Raw genomic sequence first — 21,442 nt, 5'->3', positions numbered from 1 at the left:
TTTATGTGTTGTGTTTCGTATTGGGGTTTTATCGGATTTGGGATTGCTAATGATTAGGGGTGTGTCTAGTTAGGCTTGGCTGCCTGAGGCGGTTCTCAATCAGAGTCAAGTGATTCTTGTTGTCTCTGATGGGGAACCGTATTTAGGTAGCCTGAGTTTCACTTTGTATTTCGTGGGTGATTGTTCCTGTCTCTGTGTAGTTTCACCAGATAGGCTGTAATTAGGTTTCACGTTCCGTTTGTTGTTTTGTATTTTTGTATTTATAAGTTATTTCATGTGTCACTTTGTTCATTAAAGTCATGATTAACCACCACGCTGCATTTCGGTCCGACTCTCTTTCGACAAACGAAGAACGTCGTTACACCCACTGAGCAAATAATTTCTGTACTTACAGTACAGCATTCATATAAATACATTTTCATCAGTTTTCTGCTGTGGATGATCTTTTTAAAATTGCAATTTGTCAAAAACCTCATGAATGCAACTGTTATTGACACATTTTTTTGTACTGTACGTTTGTAGCCCTGGTTGTCCTGAAAAGAAAATGTTAAAACACTTCATTGTGAGGCTAAATATAAGGGCTCGACATGCAGATAAATGAAAGATATTTGCTGGTGTTTTGGGACTGATAGGGTTAACATTCCTCTTCTGTCTGTTTCTGTTGACATTATTCTACATTACAGAGTTACACTGTTGGGGTGAGAATATCTACACAAGGCACCCACACTGTTTGTGACGTGCATCTGCGCCAATAGAGACTAAGTGATGTGTCCCAAATGGCACACTATTTAGTGCACTACTTTGACCAGGGCTCATGGCACTATGTAGGGAATAGGGTGCAATTTGAGACACACTTGCCCAACAGGAAGCATTAGCTAGCTTCAAATGCTTCAGGCTGAGCCTCTATGAGACTAGCTCAGACATCACAGCTTGTGTGCTGAGAGAGAGAGAGAGAGAGAGAGAGAGAGAGTGAAAGTGAGAGAGACAGAAAGAAAGAGAGAGAGAGAGAGAGAGAGAGAGAGAGAGAGAGAGAGAGAGAGAGAGAGAGAGAGAGAGAGAGAGATTAATGAATTGATCTCTGATGACACCATGGATCCAACAGCAAAATTATAAATAGCTCTCCTCCCAGCAGCCAGGCAGGCCCCCTTCACTGTAAAACAAAGACAATCTGAATCCCAAACGACACCCTATTCCCTATAGGGAATATATAGCTCTATTGGCTATGGTCAAAATAAGTGCACAATATAGGGTGCTGTTTGGGATGTAGACAATAAGATGACATTGATCATTTGAGACCTTGAGGCTATAAGGGTCTATCTGACATTTTTGACTAATTGTAGTGATTGACATAGCGTTTTTCTGTTCAATGTTCCCTACCTATATAGTAGTATCAAATTACCCCAATTAATGTTGTTAAATTCAAAATAATACAATATAGACATGTCTGACACCATTCAAACCAATGAGGGTTTGAAACTTCAAAGCCAGTTATCTCAGAATCATCTTTTTGCAGATAGAACCTTACCGTTCCAAATTCCTGAAATGCCCTTTGTATAGACTAATTAAAGACTGGTCTGTCTATGGAAGCCTTTCAGCTGTCCACAATAACACGATTGTTCTGGAGAACGAGCAAACAGCTAAGATTAGCTAGCTAGCTGCCTCTGGACTACACAGAAGGATAGTCCATGCAGAAGAATAGTCCATGCAGAAGGATAGTCCATGGTGGGTGTTCTTTATTGGTTAGCTTCTCAAATGGCACCATATTTACAATATAGTGCACTACATTTGACCAGGGCCCGTAGGCCAAGGATACGCACCTTGATCCGCTGGGTAGAACCAATTAAATTATTACCTTTTTTTGACACACCCAGTTTGAACCGGACCTGTGAGTAATTTCATTCTGACTCTGAGCTTCAAAAGGGGCATTGAAAATGTCCTCTACTGATTAGTGTTAAAGTATTCTCAGCCTTGGAACGTCAGGGCTAGCGCGAAAATGAGCACTGTCTGGTGGACCCCCAGGAGAGGGGTAGGAAAGGTTAGAATTGATTACTGGGTGGGTTTCATTTGAGCCCAGGGCCACAGGGGACAATGAAGTTACAGATTGCATCTTTATGTGGGAAGGTTCATACAATAGAATGAATTAGAACTCTAGTGATTTATAGGATCTCTGTGGGCCATACGGTACATTACTCTGTCATTCCATTTGAGACGTGTCATTTCTTCTGGCAATAGATACTGTATATAGAGGCTACAGCATATAGGATTATATCACTGAATGAATGTATCAGATCACTAAACAACAATAAAACACTTTGAACAATGTGTTGGAAATAAAGGAGACGGTTGTTTTGTACAATTTCTCACTAAATATATTTACATGACATACAATTCGCCATCAGTGCAATACATAGGAATGTTGCATATTTACCCAATGTTAGACTCTTTCCTTTATGAAGAAAAATAAACCAAATGGCAGAAGCTGAATTCAACTCATGTGTAAAGTAACATTTTGTGACTCTCAAAGCTTCACACAAACTCAAAACAATAGTTCTAGAACCGCCCATCAACAATCAGATATTTAGCATTGTAAAAGTAAATAGTTCACATGTACATATATATTTTTCATACATGTAATGGATTGCTTTTGTACAAACATTTTTATATAACTTTGGCAGTTTCTCAGGAACAAAGTTATTTTAATAAATATGAAACAACAATATCAAACCGTCAGCAATGTTATCTAGGCTTGCCTTCCAAAGCTCGTGTTCACAGTGGTCGTACAGAAAGGCTGGAAGCCGATGGCCGAACGGAAAGATTACAGGCAAAAAGAAAAAGAGGAGATAGGATCCACCCTTTCTGTGTAGACTGACAGCACTGGAGGCTTTTCGTTGTTGTCATGGTTATAAAATTACAAACACCTATGAAGGTTTACATAGCAGTCATCGCCGTTAAAAAAATGGTCTCTTTTCAGGTTTCGGCTTAAATACAAAGAGTTTTAGGGCCAGGGTACATGGACCCCGACCCTGTGGTCACTGTGAGATGATGGAAGAGACATGGTTGTAAACGGGACATGCACAACAAGTGCTGTGTGAGTGGACGAGTAACAAAACGAGGGTGCAAATGGACGATTTTTAACGATTAAAACGCCACCGTTTTTATGAGAGAATGATTTTACACTGAACCAAATAATCAAGCAAATTTTTCATCAAACATTAAGTATCACCATAATTCATCACTATTATCTTTTGTTGTTTGTTTTGTTGTTGTACTATTTTTCCTCTGGTTTGGCACTTTATTGGAACAAATCTAAATGTTTTACAAAAAGGTATTTCATGTCTCGTTAACATAACTCGTAGAATATAGTACTTAATATTGAGCATACGGTAAGTAAACACTGGTACATACTGTAGTTTAAAATGAACATTCCAACAGATGTTTTACGCACATGCACAAAAACAGACAACACAACTCCTCAACTGTCTTCCTTCCTTCCTTCCTTCCTTCCTTCCTTCCTTCCTTCCTTCCTTCCTTCCTTCCTTCCTTCCTTCCTTCCTTCCTTCCTTCCTTCCTTCCTTCCTTCCTTCCTTCCTTCCTTCCTTCCTTCCTTCCTTCCTTCCTTCCTTCCTTCCTTCCTTCCTTCCTTCCTTCCTTCCTTCCTTCCTTCCTTACCCGTGCCTCCCTCCCACTCTTCCCCTCCTCTCTTCCCTTCCATGCAATCATCCATTCATTCCATCCCTTCCTCCCTCACATCTCCATACTAGGAGGCCACCTCCTCTGAAGAGCGTACGTCGGTCTTGAGACGACAAAACTCTTTGGCCACTTCGTCGTTGGTCCTTTGAGAGAGTATCCTCATGATGGTGAGTCCGGTGTCGTCCATGGAGATGCTCTTCACCAGGGGGTAGCAGGCACAGCAGCTCCCCTGGTCGGCCAGGTCTCTGAGCTGGAGGACCGCCATGCCGATGATACGGTCCTCTCTGGCGAAGCAGTAGTCCTTCACTGAGACGTGCAGCTCGTAGCACTCTGGACCGTACTCATTGCTCAGAACACTGGGGAGGAAGAGAGACAACAACATGATCAACATCAGTCCCATTCCTCTCATATTTGTAGTTTATTGAACAGGATATATAGAACATCTTCATTAACAACAACAACACGCAGTCAGAGAAGAGAGGACATGTCATGTTGTATGACTGATTGATTCATTGATTGATTGATTAGACAACTTAACTCAATCAGTCAGAGCCCAGACCTCAGAGAGGTAAAAGTTAGTTCGATAAAACAAACACAAGCACAGAAACCACACACAAACACACACAGAAACCACACAAACACACACACGCACAGAAACCACACAAACACAAACACACACAGAAACCACACAAACACACACACGCACAGAAACCACAAACAAACACGCAGAGAAACCACACAAACACACACACGCACAGAAACCACAAACAAACACGCAGAGAAACCACACAAACACACACACGCACAGAAACCACAAACAAACACGCAGAGAAACCACACAAACACACACACGCACAGAAACCACAAACAAACACGCAGAGAAACCACACAAACACACACACGCACAGAAACCACAAACAAACACGCAGAGAAACCACACAAACACACACACGCACAGAAACCACAAACAAACACGCAGAGAAACCACACAAACACACACACGCACAGAAACCACAAACAAACACGTAGAGAAACCACACAAACACACACACGCACAGAAACCACAAACAAACACGTAGAGAAACCACACAAACACACACACGCACAGAAACCACAAACAAACACGCAGAGAAACCACACAAACACACACACGCACAGAAACCACAAACAAACACGTAGAGAAACCACACAAACACACACACGCACAGAAACCACACACAAACACACACACACAGAAACCACACACAAACACACACGCACAGAAACCACACACAAACACATACACACAGAAACCACACACAAACACACACACACAGAAACCACACACAAACACACACACACAGAAACCACACACAAACACACACACGCACAGAAACCACACACAAACACACACACGCACAGAAACCACACACAAACACACACACAGAAACCACACACAAACACGCACAGAAACCACACACAAACACACACACGCACAGAAACCACACACAAACACACACACACAGAAACCACAAACAAACACGTAGAGAAACCACACAAACACACACACGCACAGAAACCACAAACAAACACGTAGAGAAACCACACAAACACACACACGCACAGAAACCACAAACAAACACGCAGAGAAACCACACAAACACACACACGCACAGAAACCACAAACAAACACGTAGAGAAACCACACAAACACACACACGCACAGAAACCACACACAAACACACACACACAGAAACCACACACAAACACACACGCACAGAAACCACACACAAACACATACACACAGAAACCACACACAAACACACACACACAGAAACCACACACAAACACACACACACAGAAACCACACACAAACACACACACGCACAGAAACCACACACAAACACACACACACGCACAGAAACCACACACAAACACACACACGCACAGAAACCACACACAAACACACACACAGAAACCACACACAAACACGCACAGAAACCACACACAAACACACACACGCACAGAAACCACACACAAACACACACACACAGAAACCACACACAAACACACACGCACAGAAACCACACACAAACACACACACGCACAGAAACCACACACAAACACACACACGCACAGAAACCACACACAAACACATACACACAGAAACCACACACAAACACACACACGCACAGAAACCACACACAAACACACACACGCACAGAAACCACACACAAACACGCACAGAAACCACACACAAACACACACACGCACAGAAACCACACACAAACACACACACACAGAAACCACACACAAACACACACACACAGAAACCACACACAAACACACACACGCACAGAAACCACACACAAACACACACACGCACAGAAACCACACACAAACACACACGCACAGAAACCACACACAAACACACACACGCACAGAAACCACACACAAACACATACACACAGAAACCACACACAAACACACACACGCACAGAAACCACACACAAACACACACACGCACAGAAACCACACACAAACACACACATGCACAGAAACCACACACAAACACACACACAGAAACCACACACAAACACGCACAGAAACCACACACAAACACACACACGCACAGAAACCACACACAAACACACACACGCACAGAAACCACACACAAACACACACACGCACAGAAACCACACACAAACACACACACACACACACACACACACACACACACACACACACACACACACACACACACACACACACACACACAGAAACCACACACAAACACACACACAGAGAAACCACACACGCACAGAAACCATACACAAACACACACATGCACAGAAACCACACACAAACACACACATGCACAGAAACCACACACAAACACACAGAAACCACACAAACACAGACGCACAGAAACCACACACAAACATACATGCACAGAAACCACACACAAACACACAGAAACCACACAAACACGCACAGAAACCACACACAAACACACAGAAACCACACACAAACACACACACCCACATTGAAACCACACACAAACACAGATGCACAGAAACCACACACACAAACCACACACAAACATACACAAACACAGACACACAGAAACCACACACAAACATACACAAACACAGACGCACAGAAACCGCACACAAACATACACAAACACACAGAAACCGCACACAAACATACAAACACACACATACAGAAACTACGCACAAACACACACGCCACTCTCCCTATGTACAAAGGCTAATATCAATGAGAACATAGCATTTCACAAGAGGTCAGATGGCTTTGTCCCGTAGCGGGATGTATAATAATGAGTATAATAATATGTAGAATTTATCAGTGGGGTCTGGCTCGGTGACATCTCTATGACAGGAGACATTTCATTGTTGTGACTTACTGAAATGAGGAACAATTCAATCACGTTTTGCAACAGAGTTAAATGTCTGTGTTCAGAGCGGCCATTATTTCCAAGCCAACCTTTTCTTTAGGGACCTACCTAATTATCCACAGACTACTAATGGCTTCTGAAGCTTCAAACAAAAGCACACAAAAGCATGCTCGTGAAACGCAGACGAAGACATTTTACTAAGAAATTCCAAGAATCCTGAAATAATAAGTCAACTTGGAAATTCATCAACCAACTGAAAAGAAAGAAGCTTCTACAATGATCTCATCTCAATGTATTGTTGGAAATAAGACCTATAGTGTTCATGATGTTATTTCATGTCAATTTAAAGATTTTTTTGTGAATGTTGGTTCCTCTGTCAAAGACAATTAAGAAAGCTGGATTACATTAAGGGACATTTTGTAACGGTCGTCGTATGAAGGAGAAGAGGAGGACCAAGGTGCAGCGTGGTATGTGTCCATATTTATTAAAATGAACACGGAAATAACAAAAATAACAAAGAGAAACAATCGAAAACAGTTCTGGATGGTGCAGAAACACACCAGAAAACAATCACCCACGAAACACAATAGAAAACAGGCTCCCTAAATATGGTTCTCAATCAGGGACAACGATTGACAGCTGCTTCTGATTGAGAACCATACCAGGCCAAACACAGAAATAGAAAATCATAGAAAAACTAACATAGACAACCCAACCAACTCACGCCCTGACCATACTAAAACAAAGACATAACAAAATAACTAAGGTCAGAACGTGACAGTACCCCCCCCACCCCCCCAAAAGGTGCGGCTGCAAAACCTGAACCTATAGGAGAGGGTCTGGGTGGGTGTCTGTCCGCGGTGGCGGCTCTGGCGCGGGACGTGGACCCCACTCCACCATAGTCCCTGTCCGCCTCTTAGCCCGCCTCCGTGGCCTCTTTAGAGCGGCGACCCTCGCCGCTGACCTCGGACTGGGGACCCTAGCCACGTGTCCCGAATGGATGGGAGACTCCGGCAGTACCGGATTGACGGGCGACTCCGGAAGCTCCTGACTGACGGGCGGCTCCGGCAGCTCCTGACTGACGGGGGGCTCCGGCAGCTCCTGACTGACGGTCCTGACTGACGGGCGGCTCCCTCGCCGCCGACCTCGGACTGGGGACCGTAGCCACGGGTCCCGAATGGATGGGAGTCTCCGGCAGTACCGGATTGACGGGCGGCTCCGGAAGTTCCTGACTGACGGCCGCCCGTCAGTCCTGAGCTGCCGGAGCCGCCCGTCAGTCCTGAGCTTCCAGAGCCGCCCGTCAGTCCTGAGCTGCCGGAGCCGCCCGTCAGTCCTGAGCTTCCAGAGCCGCCCGTCAGTCCTGAGCTGCCGGAGCCGCCCGTCAGTCAGGAGCTGACGGGCGGCTCCGGCAGCTCCGGACTGACGGGCGGCTCTGGCAGCTCCTGACTGACGGGCAGCTCTGGCAGCTCCTTACTGACGGTCCTGACTGACAGGCAGCTCCTGACTGACTGGTGGCTCCGGCAGCTCCTGACTGACGGGCGGCTCCGGCAGCTCAGGACTGACGGGCGGCTCTGGCAGCTCAGGACTGACGGGCGGCTCCAGCAGCTCAGGACTGACGGGCGGCCCCGGCAGCTCAGAACTGATGGGCGGCTCCGGCAGCTATGGACTGACGGGCGGCTCTGGCAGCTCCTGACTGACGGTCCTGACTGACTGGTGGCTCCGGCAGCTCCTGACTGACGGGTGGCTCCAGCAGCTCCTGACTGACGGGCGGCTCTGGCAACTCCTGACTGACGGGCGGCTCTGGCAGCACCTGACTGATGGTCCTGACTGACGGGCGGCTCCGGCAGCTCCGGCAGCTCCTGACAGTCAGGCGGCTCCGGCAGCTCCTGGCTGACGGGCGGCTCCGGCAGTTCCTGGCTGACGGGCGGCTCCGGCAGCTCCTGGCTGACGGGCGGCTCCGGAATCTCAGGACTGACGGGCGGCTCCGGCGGCTCAGGACTGACGGGCAGCTCCGGCAGCTCCTGCCTGACGGGCGGCTCCGGCAGCTCCTGACTGACAGGCAGCTCTGGCAGCTCCTGACTGATGGTCCTGACTGACGGGCGGCTCCGGAAGCTCAGGACTGACGGGCGGCTCCGGCAGCTCAGGACTGACCGGCGGCTCCGGCAGCTCCTGACTGACGGGCGGCTCCGGCTGCTCAGGACTGACGTCCTGAGCCGCCAGAGCCGACAGTCAGCCAGAGCCGCCAGTCAGCCAGGAGCCGCCAGAGCCGCCAGTCAGCCAGGAGCCGCCGGTCAGCCAGGAGCCGCCAGAGCCGTCAGTCAGCCAGGAGCCGACAGAGCTGTCAGCCAGCCAGGAGCCGCCATAGCCGCCAGCCAGGAGCCGCCAGAGCCGTCAGCCAGCCAGGAGCCGCCAGAGCCGTCAGTCAGCCAGGAGCCGCCAGAGCCGTCAGTAAGCCAGGAGCCGCCAGAGCCGTCAGACAGCCAGGCGATGCCAGAATCGCCCTTCACTCCGGAGCTGCTGGAGTCTCCCCCCTGTCCGGCGTTGCCGGAGTCTCCCGCCTGTCTGGCGCTGCCGGAGGCATCTTTCACTCCGGCGCCGCCGGAGTCTCCCGCCTGTCAGGTGCTGCCAGAGTCTCCCGTCCATTTGGGACCCGTGGCGTGAGTCCCCAGTCCAAGGTCGGTGGCGAGGGTAGCCGCTCTAAAGAAGCCACGGAGGCGGGCTAAGAGGCGCAAAAAAACTATGGTGAAGTGGGCTCCACGTCCCGCACCAGAGCCAACACCGCGGACAGACACCCAACCAGACCCTCCCCTATAGGTTCAGGTTTTGACCTTAGTTCCTTTGTTTTTGTCTTTGTTTTAGTATGGTCAGGGCGTGAGTTGGGGTGGGCAGTCTATGTTTGTTTTTCTATGTTGGTTTTTGAGTTCGGCCTAGTATGGTTCTCAATCAGAGGCAGCTGTCAATTGTTGTCCCTAATTGAGAGTCATACTTCGGTAGCCTGGGTTTCACTTTTGGTTTGTGGGTGTTTGTTTTCCGTGTGAGTGTTTGGTCCACACGGTATTGTTTCGGTTTTCGTTCGTTCACTTTATTGTTTTGTATTTCAGTGTTCAGTTCGTTTCATTAAATATTACATCATGAACACTTACCAAGCTGCGCTTTGGTCCGATCCTTCTTCCACCTCTGAATGCCGTTACAAAACCAGACTTACTATCAGAATGTTTAATTGTACATCAGACAACTAACCAGACTTACTTTGACAATAAAGCAGACTTACTCTACACAATAACCCAGACCTTTAGACAATAAACCAGACTTACTATCAGAATGTTTATTGTACGTCAGACAATAAACCACTTACTTTGACAATAAAGCAGACTTACTTTAGACAATAAACCAGACCTTTAGACAATAAACCAGACTTTGACAATAAAGCAGCCTTACTTTGGACAATAAACCAGACTTAGTTTAGACAATAAACCAGACTTACTTTAGACAATAAACCAGACTTACTTTAGACAATAAAGCAGACATACTTCAGACAATTAGGCAGACTTACTTTGGACAATAAACCAGACTTACTTTAGACAATAAAGCAGACTTACTATTGGAATGTTTCGTTGTACTTTGGTGACCAATTGTTGTTCTTGGTCTTGGTGGTGAACTTGCGTTTCTTGTCGGCGAGGTGCGGCCCAACCGCATTCACCTCCACGAACGGTCGGAACATGGCATTGGTCTGCCAGCTTAGGTTGTTGACCCCCACCACTGGAGAGAAATGACAGAGACACATCAATCATTCAGTCAATAAAAAAATCTGTCAATCAATCAGTCGATCAGTCAATCAATCAATCAGTCAATCAAATCATCCATGCACACATCGATCCACCCACTCACCCACCCATATCCATCCATCCACTATGCAGGCTGGAATAGGATACTTGTTCTAAAATCACTGGTCCATGTACTTTAAAATAAAACACCTGTTCTTAAACTACTGGTCATTGAGTGTGAGTCACTCAGGCTGCATTTACACAGGCAGCCCAATTTTGAAATAATTTGAAATAATTTATCTTTTGGCCAATTATCAGCTATAAGGTTTAAACCGCTGGTCTCTGTCTCTGTCTGACTAGTGTTCTGTAAAATAAGGTTTTAACTGCTGGTCTCTGTCTCTGACTGACTAGTGTTCTGTAAAATAAGGTTTAAACTGCTGGTCTCTGACTGACTAGTGTTCTATAAAATAAGGTTTAAACTGCTGGTCTCTGACGGACTAGTGTTCTGTAAAATAAGGTTTGAACTGCTGGTCTCTGTCTGACTAGTGTTCTGTAAAATAAGGTTTAAACCGCTGGTCTCTGACTGACTAGTGTTCTGTAAAATAAGGTTTTAACTGCTGGTCTCTGTCTCTGACTGACTAGTGTTCTGTAAAATAAGGTTTAAACCACTGGTCTCTGACTGACTAGTGTTCTGTAAAATAAGGTTTAAACCGCTGGTCTCTGACTGACTAGTGTTCTGTAAAATAAGGTTTTAACTGCTGGTCTCTGTCTCTGTCTGACTAGTGTTCTGTAAAATAAGGTTTTAACCGCTGGTCTCTGTCTGACTAGTGTTCTGTAAAATAAGGTTTAAACTGCTGGTCTCTGTCTCTGTCTGACTAGTGTTCTGTAAAATAAGGTTTTAACCGCTGGTCTCTGTCTGACTAGTGTTCTGTAAAATAAGGTTTAAACTGCTGGTCTCTGTCTCTGTCTGACTAGTGTTCTGTAAAATAAGGTTTTAACCGCTGGTCTCTGTCTGACTAGTGTTCTGAAAAATAAGGTTTAAACTGCTGGTCTCTGTCTCTGTCTGACTAGTGTTCTGTAAAATAAGGTTTTAACCGCTGGTCTCTGTCTGACTAGTGTTCTGTAAAATAAGGTTTAAACTGCTGGTCTCTGTCTCTGTCTGACTAGTGTTCTGTAAAATAAGGTTTAAACTGCTGGTCTCTGACTGACTAGTGTTCTGTAAAATAAGGTTTTAACCGCTGGTCTCTGTCTGACTAGTGTTCTGTAAAATAAGTTTTAAACTGCTGGTCTCTGTCTCTGTCTGACTAGTGTTCTGTAAAATAAGGTTTTAACCGCTGGTGTCTGACTGACTACTGTTCTGTAAAATAAGGTTTTAACTGCTGGTCTCTGTCTGACTAGTGTTCTGTAAAATAAGGTTTAAACTGCTGGTCTCTGACTGACTAGTGTTCTGTAAAATAAGGTTTAAACTGCTGGTCTCTGACTGACTAGTATTCTGTAAAATAAGGTTTAAACTGCTGGTCTCTGTCTCTGTCTGACTAGTGTTCTGTAAAATAAGGTTTAAACTGCTGGTCTCTGACTCTGACTGACTAGTGTTCTGTAAAATAAGGTTTAAACTGCTGGTCTCTGACTGACTAGTGTTCTATAAAATAAGGTTTAAACTGCTGGTCTCTGACGGACTAGTGTTCTGTAAAATAAGGTTTGAACTGCTGGTCTCTGTCTGACTAGTGTTCTGTAAAATAAGGTTTAAACCGCTGGTCTCTGACTGACTAGTGTTCTGTAAAATAAGGTTTTAACTGCTGGTCTCTGTCTCTGACTGACTAGTGTTCTGTAAAATAAGGTTTAAACCACTGGTCTCTGACTGACTAGTGTTCTGTAAAATAAGGTTTAAACCGCTGGTCTCTGACTGACTAGTGTTCTGTAAAATAAGGTTTTAACTGCTGGTCTCTGTCTCTGTCTGACTAGTGTTCTGTAAAATAAGGTTTTAACCGCTGGTCTCTGTCTGACTAGTGTTCTGTAAAATAAGGTTTAAACTGCTGGTCTCTGTCTCTGTCTGACTAGTGTTCTGTAAAATAAGGTTTTAACCGCTGGTCTCTGTCTGACTAGTGTTCTGTAAAATAAGGTTTAAACTGCTGGTCTCTGTCTCTGTCTGACTAGTGTTCTGTAAAATAAGGTTTTAACCGCTGGTCTCTGTCTGACTAGTGTTCTGAAAAATAAGGTTTAAACTGCTGGTCTCTGTCTCTGTCTGACTAGTGTTCTGTAAAATAAGGTTTTAACCGCTGGTCTCTGTCTGACTAGTGTTCTGTAAAATAAGGTTTAAACTGCTGGTCTCTGTCTCTGTCTGACTAGTGTTCTGTAAAATAAGGTTTAAACTGCTGGTCTCTGACTGACTAGTGTTCTGTAAAATAAGGTTTTAACCGCTGGTCTCTGTCTGACTAGTGTTCTGTAAAATAAGTTTTAAACTGCTGGTCTCTGTCTCTGTCTGACTAGTGTTCTGTAAAATAAGGTTTTAACCGCTGGTGTCTGACTGACTACTGTTCTGTAAAATAAGGTTTTAACTGCTGGTCTCTGTCTGACTAGTGTTCTGTAAAATAAGGTTTAAACTGCTGGTCTCTGACTGACTAGTGTTCTGTAAAATAAGGTTTAAACTGCTGGTCTCTGACTGACTAGTATTCTGTAAAATAAGGTTTTAACTGCTGGTCTCTGTCTCTGTCTGACTAGTGTTCTGTAAAATAAGGTTTAAACTGCTGGTCTCTGACTCTGACTGACTAGTGTTCTGTAAAATAAGGTTTAAACTGCTGGTCTCTGACTGACTAGTGTTCTGTAAAATAAGGTTTAAACTGCTGGTCTCTGTCTGACTAGTGTTCTGTAAAATCAGGTTTAAACCGCTGGTCTCTGACTGACTAGTGTTCTGTAAAATCAGGTTTAAACCGCTGGTCTCTGAAAGACTAGTGTTCTGTAAAATAAGGTTTTAACTGCTGGTCTCTGTCTCTGACTGACTAGTGTTCTGTAAAATAAGGTTTAAACTGCTGGTCTCTGACTGACTAGTGTTCTGTAAAATAAGGTTTAAACTGCTGGTCTCTGACTGACTAGTGTTCTGTAAAATAAGGTTTTAACTAATGGTCTCTGTCTGACTAGTGTTCTGTAAAATAAGGTTTAAACTGCTGGTCTCTGACTGACTAGTGTTCTGTAAAATAAGGTTTAAACTGCTGGTCTCTGACTGACTAGTGTTCTGTAAAATAAGGTTTAAACTGCTGGTCTCTGTCTCTGACTGACTAGTGTTCTGTAAAATAAGGTTTAAACTGCTGGTCTCTGTCTCTGACTGACTAGTGTTCTGTAAAATAAGGTTAAAACTGCTGGTCTCTGTCTCTGACTGACTAGTGTTCTGTAAAATAAGGTTTTAACTGCTGGTCTCTGTCTGACTAGTGTTCTGTAAAATAAGGTTTTAACTGCTGGTCTCTGTCTGACTAGTGTTCTGTAAAATAAGGTTTAAACTGCTGGTCTCTGACTGACTAGTGTTCTGTAAAATAAGGTTTAAACTGCTGGTCTCTGACTGACTAGTGTTCTGTAAAATAAGGTTTAAACTGCTGGTCTCTGACTGACTAGTATTCTGTAAAATAAGGTTTTAACTGCTGGTCTCTGTCTCTGTCTGACTAGTGTTCTGTAAAATAAGGTTTAAACTGCTGGTCTCTGACTCTGACTGACTAGTGTTCTGTAAAATAAGGTTTAAACTGCTGGTCTCTGACTGACTAGTGTTCTGTAAAATAAGGTTTAAACTGCTGGTCTCTGTCTGACTAGTGTTCTGTAAAATCAGGTTTAAACCGCTGGTCTCTGACTGACTAGTGTTCTGTAAAATCAGGTTTAAACCGCTGGTCTCTGAAAGACTAGTGTTCTGTAAAATAAGGTTTTAACTGCTGGTCTCTGTCTCTGACTGACTAGTGTTCTGTAAAATAAGGTTTAAACTGCTGGTCTCTGACTGACTAGTGTTCTGTAAAATAAGGTTTTAACTGCTGGTCTCTGTCTGACTAGTGTTCTGTAAAATAAGGTTTTAACTGCTGGTCTCTGTCTGACTAGTGTTCTGTAAAATAAGGTTTAAACTGCTGGTCTCTGACTGACTAGTGTTCTGTAAAATAAGGTTTAAACTGCTGGTCTCTGACTGACTAGTGTTCTGTAAAATAAGGTTTAAACTGCTGGTCTCTGACTGACTAGTATTCTGTAAAATAAGGTTTTAACTGCTGGTCTCTGTCTCTGTCTGACTAGTGTTCTGTAAAATAAGGTTTAAACTGCTGGTCTCTGACTCTGACTGACTAGTGTTCTGTAAAATAAGGTTTAAACTGCTGGTCTCTGACTGACTAGTGTTCTGTAAAATAAGGTTTAAACTGCTGGTCTCTGTCTGACTAGTGTTCTGTAAAATCAGGTTTAAACCGCTGGTCTCTGACTGACTAGTGTTCTGTAAAATCAGGTTTAAACCGCTGGTCTCTGAAAGACTAGTGTTCTGTAAAATAAGGTTTTAACTGCTGGTCTCTGTCTCTGACTGACTAGTGTTCTGTAAAATAAGGTTTAAACTGCTGGTCTCTGACTGACTAGTGTTCTGTAAAATAAGGTTTAAACTGCTGGTCTCTGACTGACTAGTGTTCTGTAAAATAAGGTTTTAACTAATGGTCTCTGTCTGACTAGTGTTCTGTAAAATAAGGTTTAAACTGCTGGTCTCTGACTGACTAGTGTTCTGTAAAATAAGGTTTAAACTGCTGGTCTCTGACTGACTAGTGTTCTGTAAAATAAGGTTTAAACTGCTGGTCTCTGTCTCTGACTGACTAGTGTTCTGTAAAATAAGGTTTTAAACTGCTGGTCTCTGTCTCTGACTGACTAGTGTTCTGTAAAATAAGGTTAAAACTGCTGGTCTCTGTCTCTGACTGACTAGTGTTCTGTAAAATAAGGTTTTAACTGCTGGTCTCTGTCTGACTAGTGTTCTGTAAAATAAGGTTTTAACTGCTGGTCTCTGTCTGACTAGTGTTCTGTAAAATAAGGTTTAAACTGCTGGTCTCTGACTGACTAGTGTTCTGTAAAATAAGGTTTAAACTGCTGGTCTCTGACTGACTAGTATTCTGTAAAATAAGGTTTTAACTGCTGGTCTCTGTCTCTGTCTGACTAGTGTTCTGTAAAATAAGGTTTAAACTGCTGGTCTCTGACTCTGACTGACTAGTGTTCTGTAAAATAAGGTTTAAACTGCTGGTCTCTGTCTGACTAGTGTTCTGTAAAATCAGGTTTAAACCGCTGGTCTCTGACTGACTAGTGTTCTGTAAAATCAGGTTTAAACCGCTGGTCTCTGAAAGACTAGTGTTCTGTAAAATAAGGTTTTAACTGCTGGTCTCTGTCTCTGACTGACTAGTGTTCTGTAAAATAAGGTTTAAACTGCTGGTCTCTGACTGACTAGTGTTCTGTAAAATAAGGTTTAAACTGCTGGTCTCTGACTGACTAGTGTTCTGTAAAATAAGGTTTTAACTAATGGTCTCTGTCTGACTAGTGTTCTGTAAAATAAGGTTTAAACTGCTGGTCTCTGACTGACTAGTGTTCTGTAAAATAAGGTTTAAACTGCTGGTCTCTGACTGACTAGTGTTCTGTAAAATAAGGTTTAAACTGCTGGTCTCTGTCTCTGACTGACTAGTGTTCTGTAAAATAAGGTTTAAACTGCTGGTCTCTGTCTCTGACTGACTAGTGTTCTGTAAAATAAGGTTAAAACTGCTGGTCTCTGTCTCTGACTGACTAGTGTTCTGTAAAATAAGGTTTTAACTGCTGGTCTCTGACTGACTAGTGTTCTGTAAAATAAGGTTTTAACTAATGGTCTCTGTCTGACTAGTGTTCTGTAAAATAAGGTTTAAACTGCTGGTCTCTGACTGACTAGTGTTCTGTAAAATAAGGTTTAAACTGCTGGTCTCTGACTGACTAGTGTTCTGTAAAATAAGGTTTAAACTGCTGGTCTCTGACTGACTAGTGTTCTGTAAAATAAGGTTTTAACTAATGGTCTCTGTCTGACTAGTGTTCTGTAAAATAAGGTTTAAACTGCTGGTCTCTGACTGACTAGTGTTCTGTAAAATAAGGTTTAAACTGCTGGTCTCTGACTGACTAGTGTTCTGTAAAATAAGGTTTAAACTGCTGGTCTCTGTCTCTGACTGACTAGTGTTCTGTAAAATAAGGTTTAAACTGCTGGTCTCTGTCTCTGACTGACTAGTGTTCTGTAAAATAAGGTTAAAACTGCTGGTCTCTGTCTCTGACTGACTAGTGTTCTGTAAAATAAGGTTTTAACTGCTGGTCTCTGTCTGACTAGTGTTCTGTAAAATAAGGTTTAAACTGCTGGTCTCTGACTGACTAGTGTTCTGTAAAATAAGGTTTAAACTGCTGGTCTCTGACTGACTAGTGTTCTGTAAAATAAGGTTTAAACTGCTGGTCTCTGTCTGACTAGTGTTCTGTAAAATCAGGTTTAAACCGCTGGTCTCTGACTGACTAGTGTTCAGTAAAATCAGGTTTAAACCGCTGGTCTCTGACTGACTAGTGTTCTGTAAAATCAGGTTTAAACTGCTGGTCTCTGTCTGACTAGTGTTCTGTAAAATAACGTTTAAACTGCTGGTCTCTGACTGACTAGTGTTCTATAAAATAAGGTTTAAACTGCTGGTCTCTGACGGACTAGTGTTCTGTAAAATAAGGTTTAAACTGCTGGTCTCTGTCTGACTAGTGTTCTGTAAAATAAGGTTTAAACCGCTGGTCTCTGACTGACTAGTGTTCTGTAAAATAAGGTTTTAACTGCTGGTCTCTGTCTCTGACTGACTAGTGTTCTGTAAAATAAGGTTTAAACCACTGGTCTCTGACTGACTAGTGTTCTGTAAAATAAGGTTTAAACCGCTGGTCTCTGACTGACTAGTGTTCTGTAAAATAAGGTTTTAACTGCTGGTCTCTGTCTCTGTCTGACTAGTGTTCTGTAAAATAAGGTTTTAACCGCTGGTCTCTGTCTGACTAGTGTTCTGTAAATAAGGTTTAAACTGCTGGTCTCTGTCTCTGTCTGACTAGTGTTCTGTAAAATAAGGTTTTAACCGCTGGTCTCTGTCTGACTAGTGTTCTGTAAAATAAGGTTTAAACTGCTGGTCTCTGTCTCTGTCTGACTAGTGTTCTGTAAAATAAGGTTTTAACCGCTGGTCTCTGTCTGACTAGTGTTCTGAAAAATAAGGTTTAAACTGCTGGTCTCTGTCTCTGTCTGACTAGTGTTCTGTAAAATAAGGTTTTAACCGCTGGTCTCTGTCTGACTAGTGTTCTGTAAAATAAGGTTTAAACTGCTGGTCTCTGTCTCTGTCTGACTAGTGTTCTGTAAAATAAGGTTTAAACTGCTGGTCTCTGACTGACTAGTGTTCTGTAAAATAAGGTTTTAACCGCTGGTCTCTGTCTGACTAGTGTTCTGTAAAATAAGTTTTAAACTGCTGGTCTCTGTCTCTGTCTGACTAGTGTTCTGTAAAATAAGGTTTTAACCGCTGGTCTCTGACTGACTACTGTTCTGTAAAATAAGGTTTTAACTGCTGGTCTCTGTCTGACTAGTGTTCTGTAAAATAAGGTTTAAACTGCTGGTCTCTGACTGACTAGTGTTCTGTAAAATAAGGTTTAAACTGCTGGTCTCTGACTGACTAGTATTCTGTAAAATAAGGTTTTAACTGCTGGTCTCTGTCTCTGTCTGACTAGTGTTCTGTAAAATAAGGTTTAAACTGCTGGTCTCTGACTCTGACTGACTAGTGTTCTGTAAAATAAGGTTTAAACTGCTGGTCTCTGACTGACTAGTGTTCTGTAAAATAAGGTTTAAACTGCTGGTCTCTGTCTGACTAGTGTTCTGTAAAATCAGGTTTAAACCGCTGGTCTCTGACTGACTAGTGTTCTGTAAAATCAGGTTTAAACCGCTGGTCTCTGAAAGACTAGTGTTCTGTAAAATAAGGTTTTAACTGCTGGTCTCTGTCTCTGACTGACTAGTGTTCTGTAAAATAAGGTTTAAACTGCTGGTCTCTGACTGACTAGTGTTCTGTAAATAAGGTTTAAACTGCTGGTCTCTGACTGACTAGTGTTCTGTAAAATAAGGTTTTAACTAATGGTCTCTGTCTGACTAGTGTTCTGTAAAATAAGGTTTAAACTGCTGGTCTCTGACTGACTAGTGTTCTGTAAAATAAGGTTTAAACTGCTGGTCTCTGACTGACTAGTGTTCTGTAAAATAAGGTTTAAACTGCTGGTCTCTGTCTCTGACTGACTAGTGTTCTGTAAAATAAGGTTTAACTGCTGGTCTCTGTCTCTGACTGACTAGTGTTCTGTAAAATAAGGTTAAAACTGCTGGTCTCTGTCTCTGACTGACTAGTGTTCTGTAAAATAAGGTTTTAACTGCTGGTCTCTGACTGACTAGTGTTCTGTAAAATAAGGTTTTAACTAATGGTCTCTGTCTGACTAGTGTTCTGTAAAATAAGGTTTAAACTGCTGGTCTCTGACTGACTAGTGTTCTGTAAAATAAGGTTTAAACTGCTGGTCTCTGACTGACTAGTGTTCTGTAAAATAAGGTTTAAACTGCTGGTCTCTGTCTCTGACTGACTAGTGTTCTGTAAAATAAGGTTTAAACTGCTGGTCTCTGTCTCTGACTGACTAGTGTTCTGTAAAATAAGGTTAAAACTGCTGGTCTCTGTCTCTGACTGACTAGTGTTCTGTAAAATAAGGTTTTAACTGCTGGTCTCTGTCTGACTAGTGTTCTGTAAAATAAGGTTTAAACTGCTGGTCTCTGACTGACTAGTGTTCTGTAAAATAAGGTTTAAACTGCTGGTCTCTGACTGACTAGTGTTCTGTAAAATAAGGTTTAAACTGCTGGTCTCTGTCTGACTAGTGTTCTGTAAAATCAGGTTTAAACCGCTGGTCTCTGACTGACTAGTGTTCAGTAAAATCAGGTTTAAACCGCTGGTCTCTGACTGACTAGTGTTCTGTAAAATCAGGTTAAACTGCTGGTCTCTGTCTCTGACTGACTAGTGTTCTGTAAAATAAGGTTTAAACCACTGGTCTCTGACTGACTAGTGTTCTGTAAAATAAGGTTTAAACCGCTGGTCTCTGACTGACTAGTGTTCTGTAAAATAAGGTTTTAAACTGCTGGTCTCTGTCTCTGTCTGACTAGTGTTCTGTAAAATAAGGTTTTAACCGCTGGTCTCTGTCTGACTAGTGTTCTGTAAAATAAGGTTTAAACTGCTGGTCTCTGTCTCTGTCTGACTAGTGTTCTGTAAAATAAGGTTTTAACCGCTGGTCTCTGTCTGACTAGTGTTCTGTAAAATAAGGTTTAAACTGCTGGTCTCTGTCTCTGTCTGACTAGTGTTCTGTAAAATAAGGTTTAAACTGCTGGTCTCTGACTGACTAGTGTTCTGTAAAATAAGGTTTTAACCGCTGGTCTCTGTCTGACTAGTGTTCTGTAAAATAAGTTTTAAACTGCTGGTCTCTGTCTCTGTCTGACTAGTGTTCTGTAAAATAAGGTTTTAACCGCTGGTCTCTGACTGACTACTGTTCTGTAAAATAAGGTTTTAACTGCTGGTCTCTGTCTGACTAGTGTTCTGTAAAATAAGGTTTAAACTGCTGGTCTCTGACTGACTAGTGTTCTGTAAAATAAGGTTTAAACTGCTGGTCTCTGACTGACTAGTATTCTGTAAAATAAGGTTTTAACTGCTGGTCTCTGTCTCTGTCTGACTAGTGTTCTGTAAATAAGGTTTAAACTGCTGGTCTCTGACTCTGACTGACTAGTGTTCTGTAAAATAAGGTTTAAACTGCTGGTCTCTGACTGACTAGTGTTCTGTAAAATAAGGTTTAAACTGCTGGTGTCTGTCTGACTAGTGTTCTGTAAAATCAGGTTTAAACCGCTGGTCTCTGACTGACTAGTGTTCTGTAAAATCAGGTTTAAACCGCTGGTCTCTGAAAGACTAGTGTTCTGTAAAATAAGGTTTTAACTGCTGGTCTCTGTCTCTGACTGACTAGTGTTCTGTAAAATAAGGTTTAAACTGCTGGTCTCTGACTGACTAGTGTTCTGTAAAATAAGGTTTAAACTGCTGGTCTCTGACTGACTAGTGTTCTGTAAAATAAGGTTTTAACTAATGGTCTCTGTCTGACTAGTGTTCTGTAAAATAAGGTTTAAACTGCTGGTCTCTGACTGACTAGTGTTCTGTAAAATAAGGTTTAAACTGCTGGTCTCTGACTGACTAGTGTTCTGTAAAATAAGGTTTAAACTGCTGGTCTCTGTCTCTGACTGACTAGTGTTCTGTACAAATAAGGTTTAAACTGCTGGTCTCTGTCTCTGACTGACTAGTGTTCTGTAAAATAAGGTTAAAACTGCTGGTCTCTGTCTCTGACTGACTAGTGTTCTGTAAAATAAGGTTTTAACTGCTGGTCTCTGTCTGACTAGTGTTCTGTAAAATAAGGTTTAAACTGCTGGTCTCTGACTGACTAGTGTTCTGTAAAATAAGGTTTAAACTGCTGGTCTCTGACTGACTAGTGTTCTGTAAAATAAGGTTTAAACTGCTGGTCTCTGTCTGACTAGTGTTCTGTAAAA

At 42.8% G+C, this 21,442-nt stretch overlaps 1 protein-coding gene across 1 annotated transcript in view; it reads right to left on the bottom strand.

The window, feature by feature from the left end:
* Positions 1-1,715: 1,715 nt before the first annotated feature.
* The window catches only part of LOC109882273 (protein unc-13 homolog C), a gene marked incomplete at its 5' end in the record, with an annotated part of 212,971 nt that continues 193,244 nt past the window's right edge, over positions 1,716-21,442 (bottom strand). The window contains 2 exon segments of the mRNA XM_031815140.1: positions 1,716-4,046; positions 10,690-10,849. Of these exon segments, the coding sequence (XP_031671000.1) occupies positions 3,758-4,046; positions 10,690-10,849 (449 nt within the window).

Source organism: Oncorhynchus kisutch, linkage group LG3, assembly GCF_002021735.2.
Source record: "Oncorhynchus kisutch isolate 150728-3 linkage group LG3, Okis_V2, whole genome shotgun sequence".
Lineage (NCBI taxonomy): Eukaryota > Metazoa > Chordata > Actinopteri > Salmoniformes > Salmonidae > Oncorhynchus > Oncorhynchus kisutch.
Note: the sequence above shows the minus strand (reverse complement) of the source record. Positions and strands in the feature narration are given on the sequence as shown.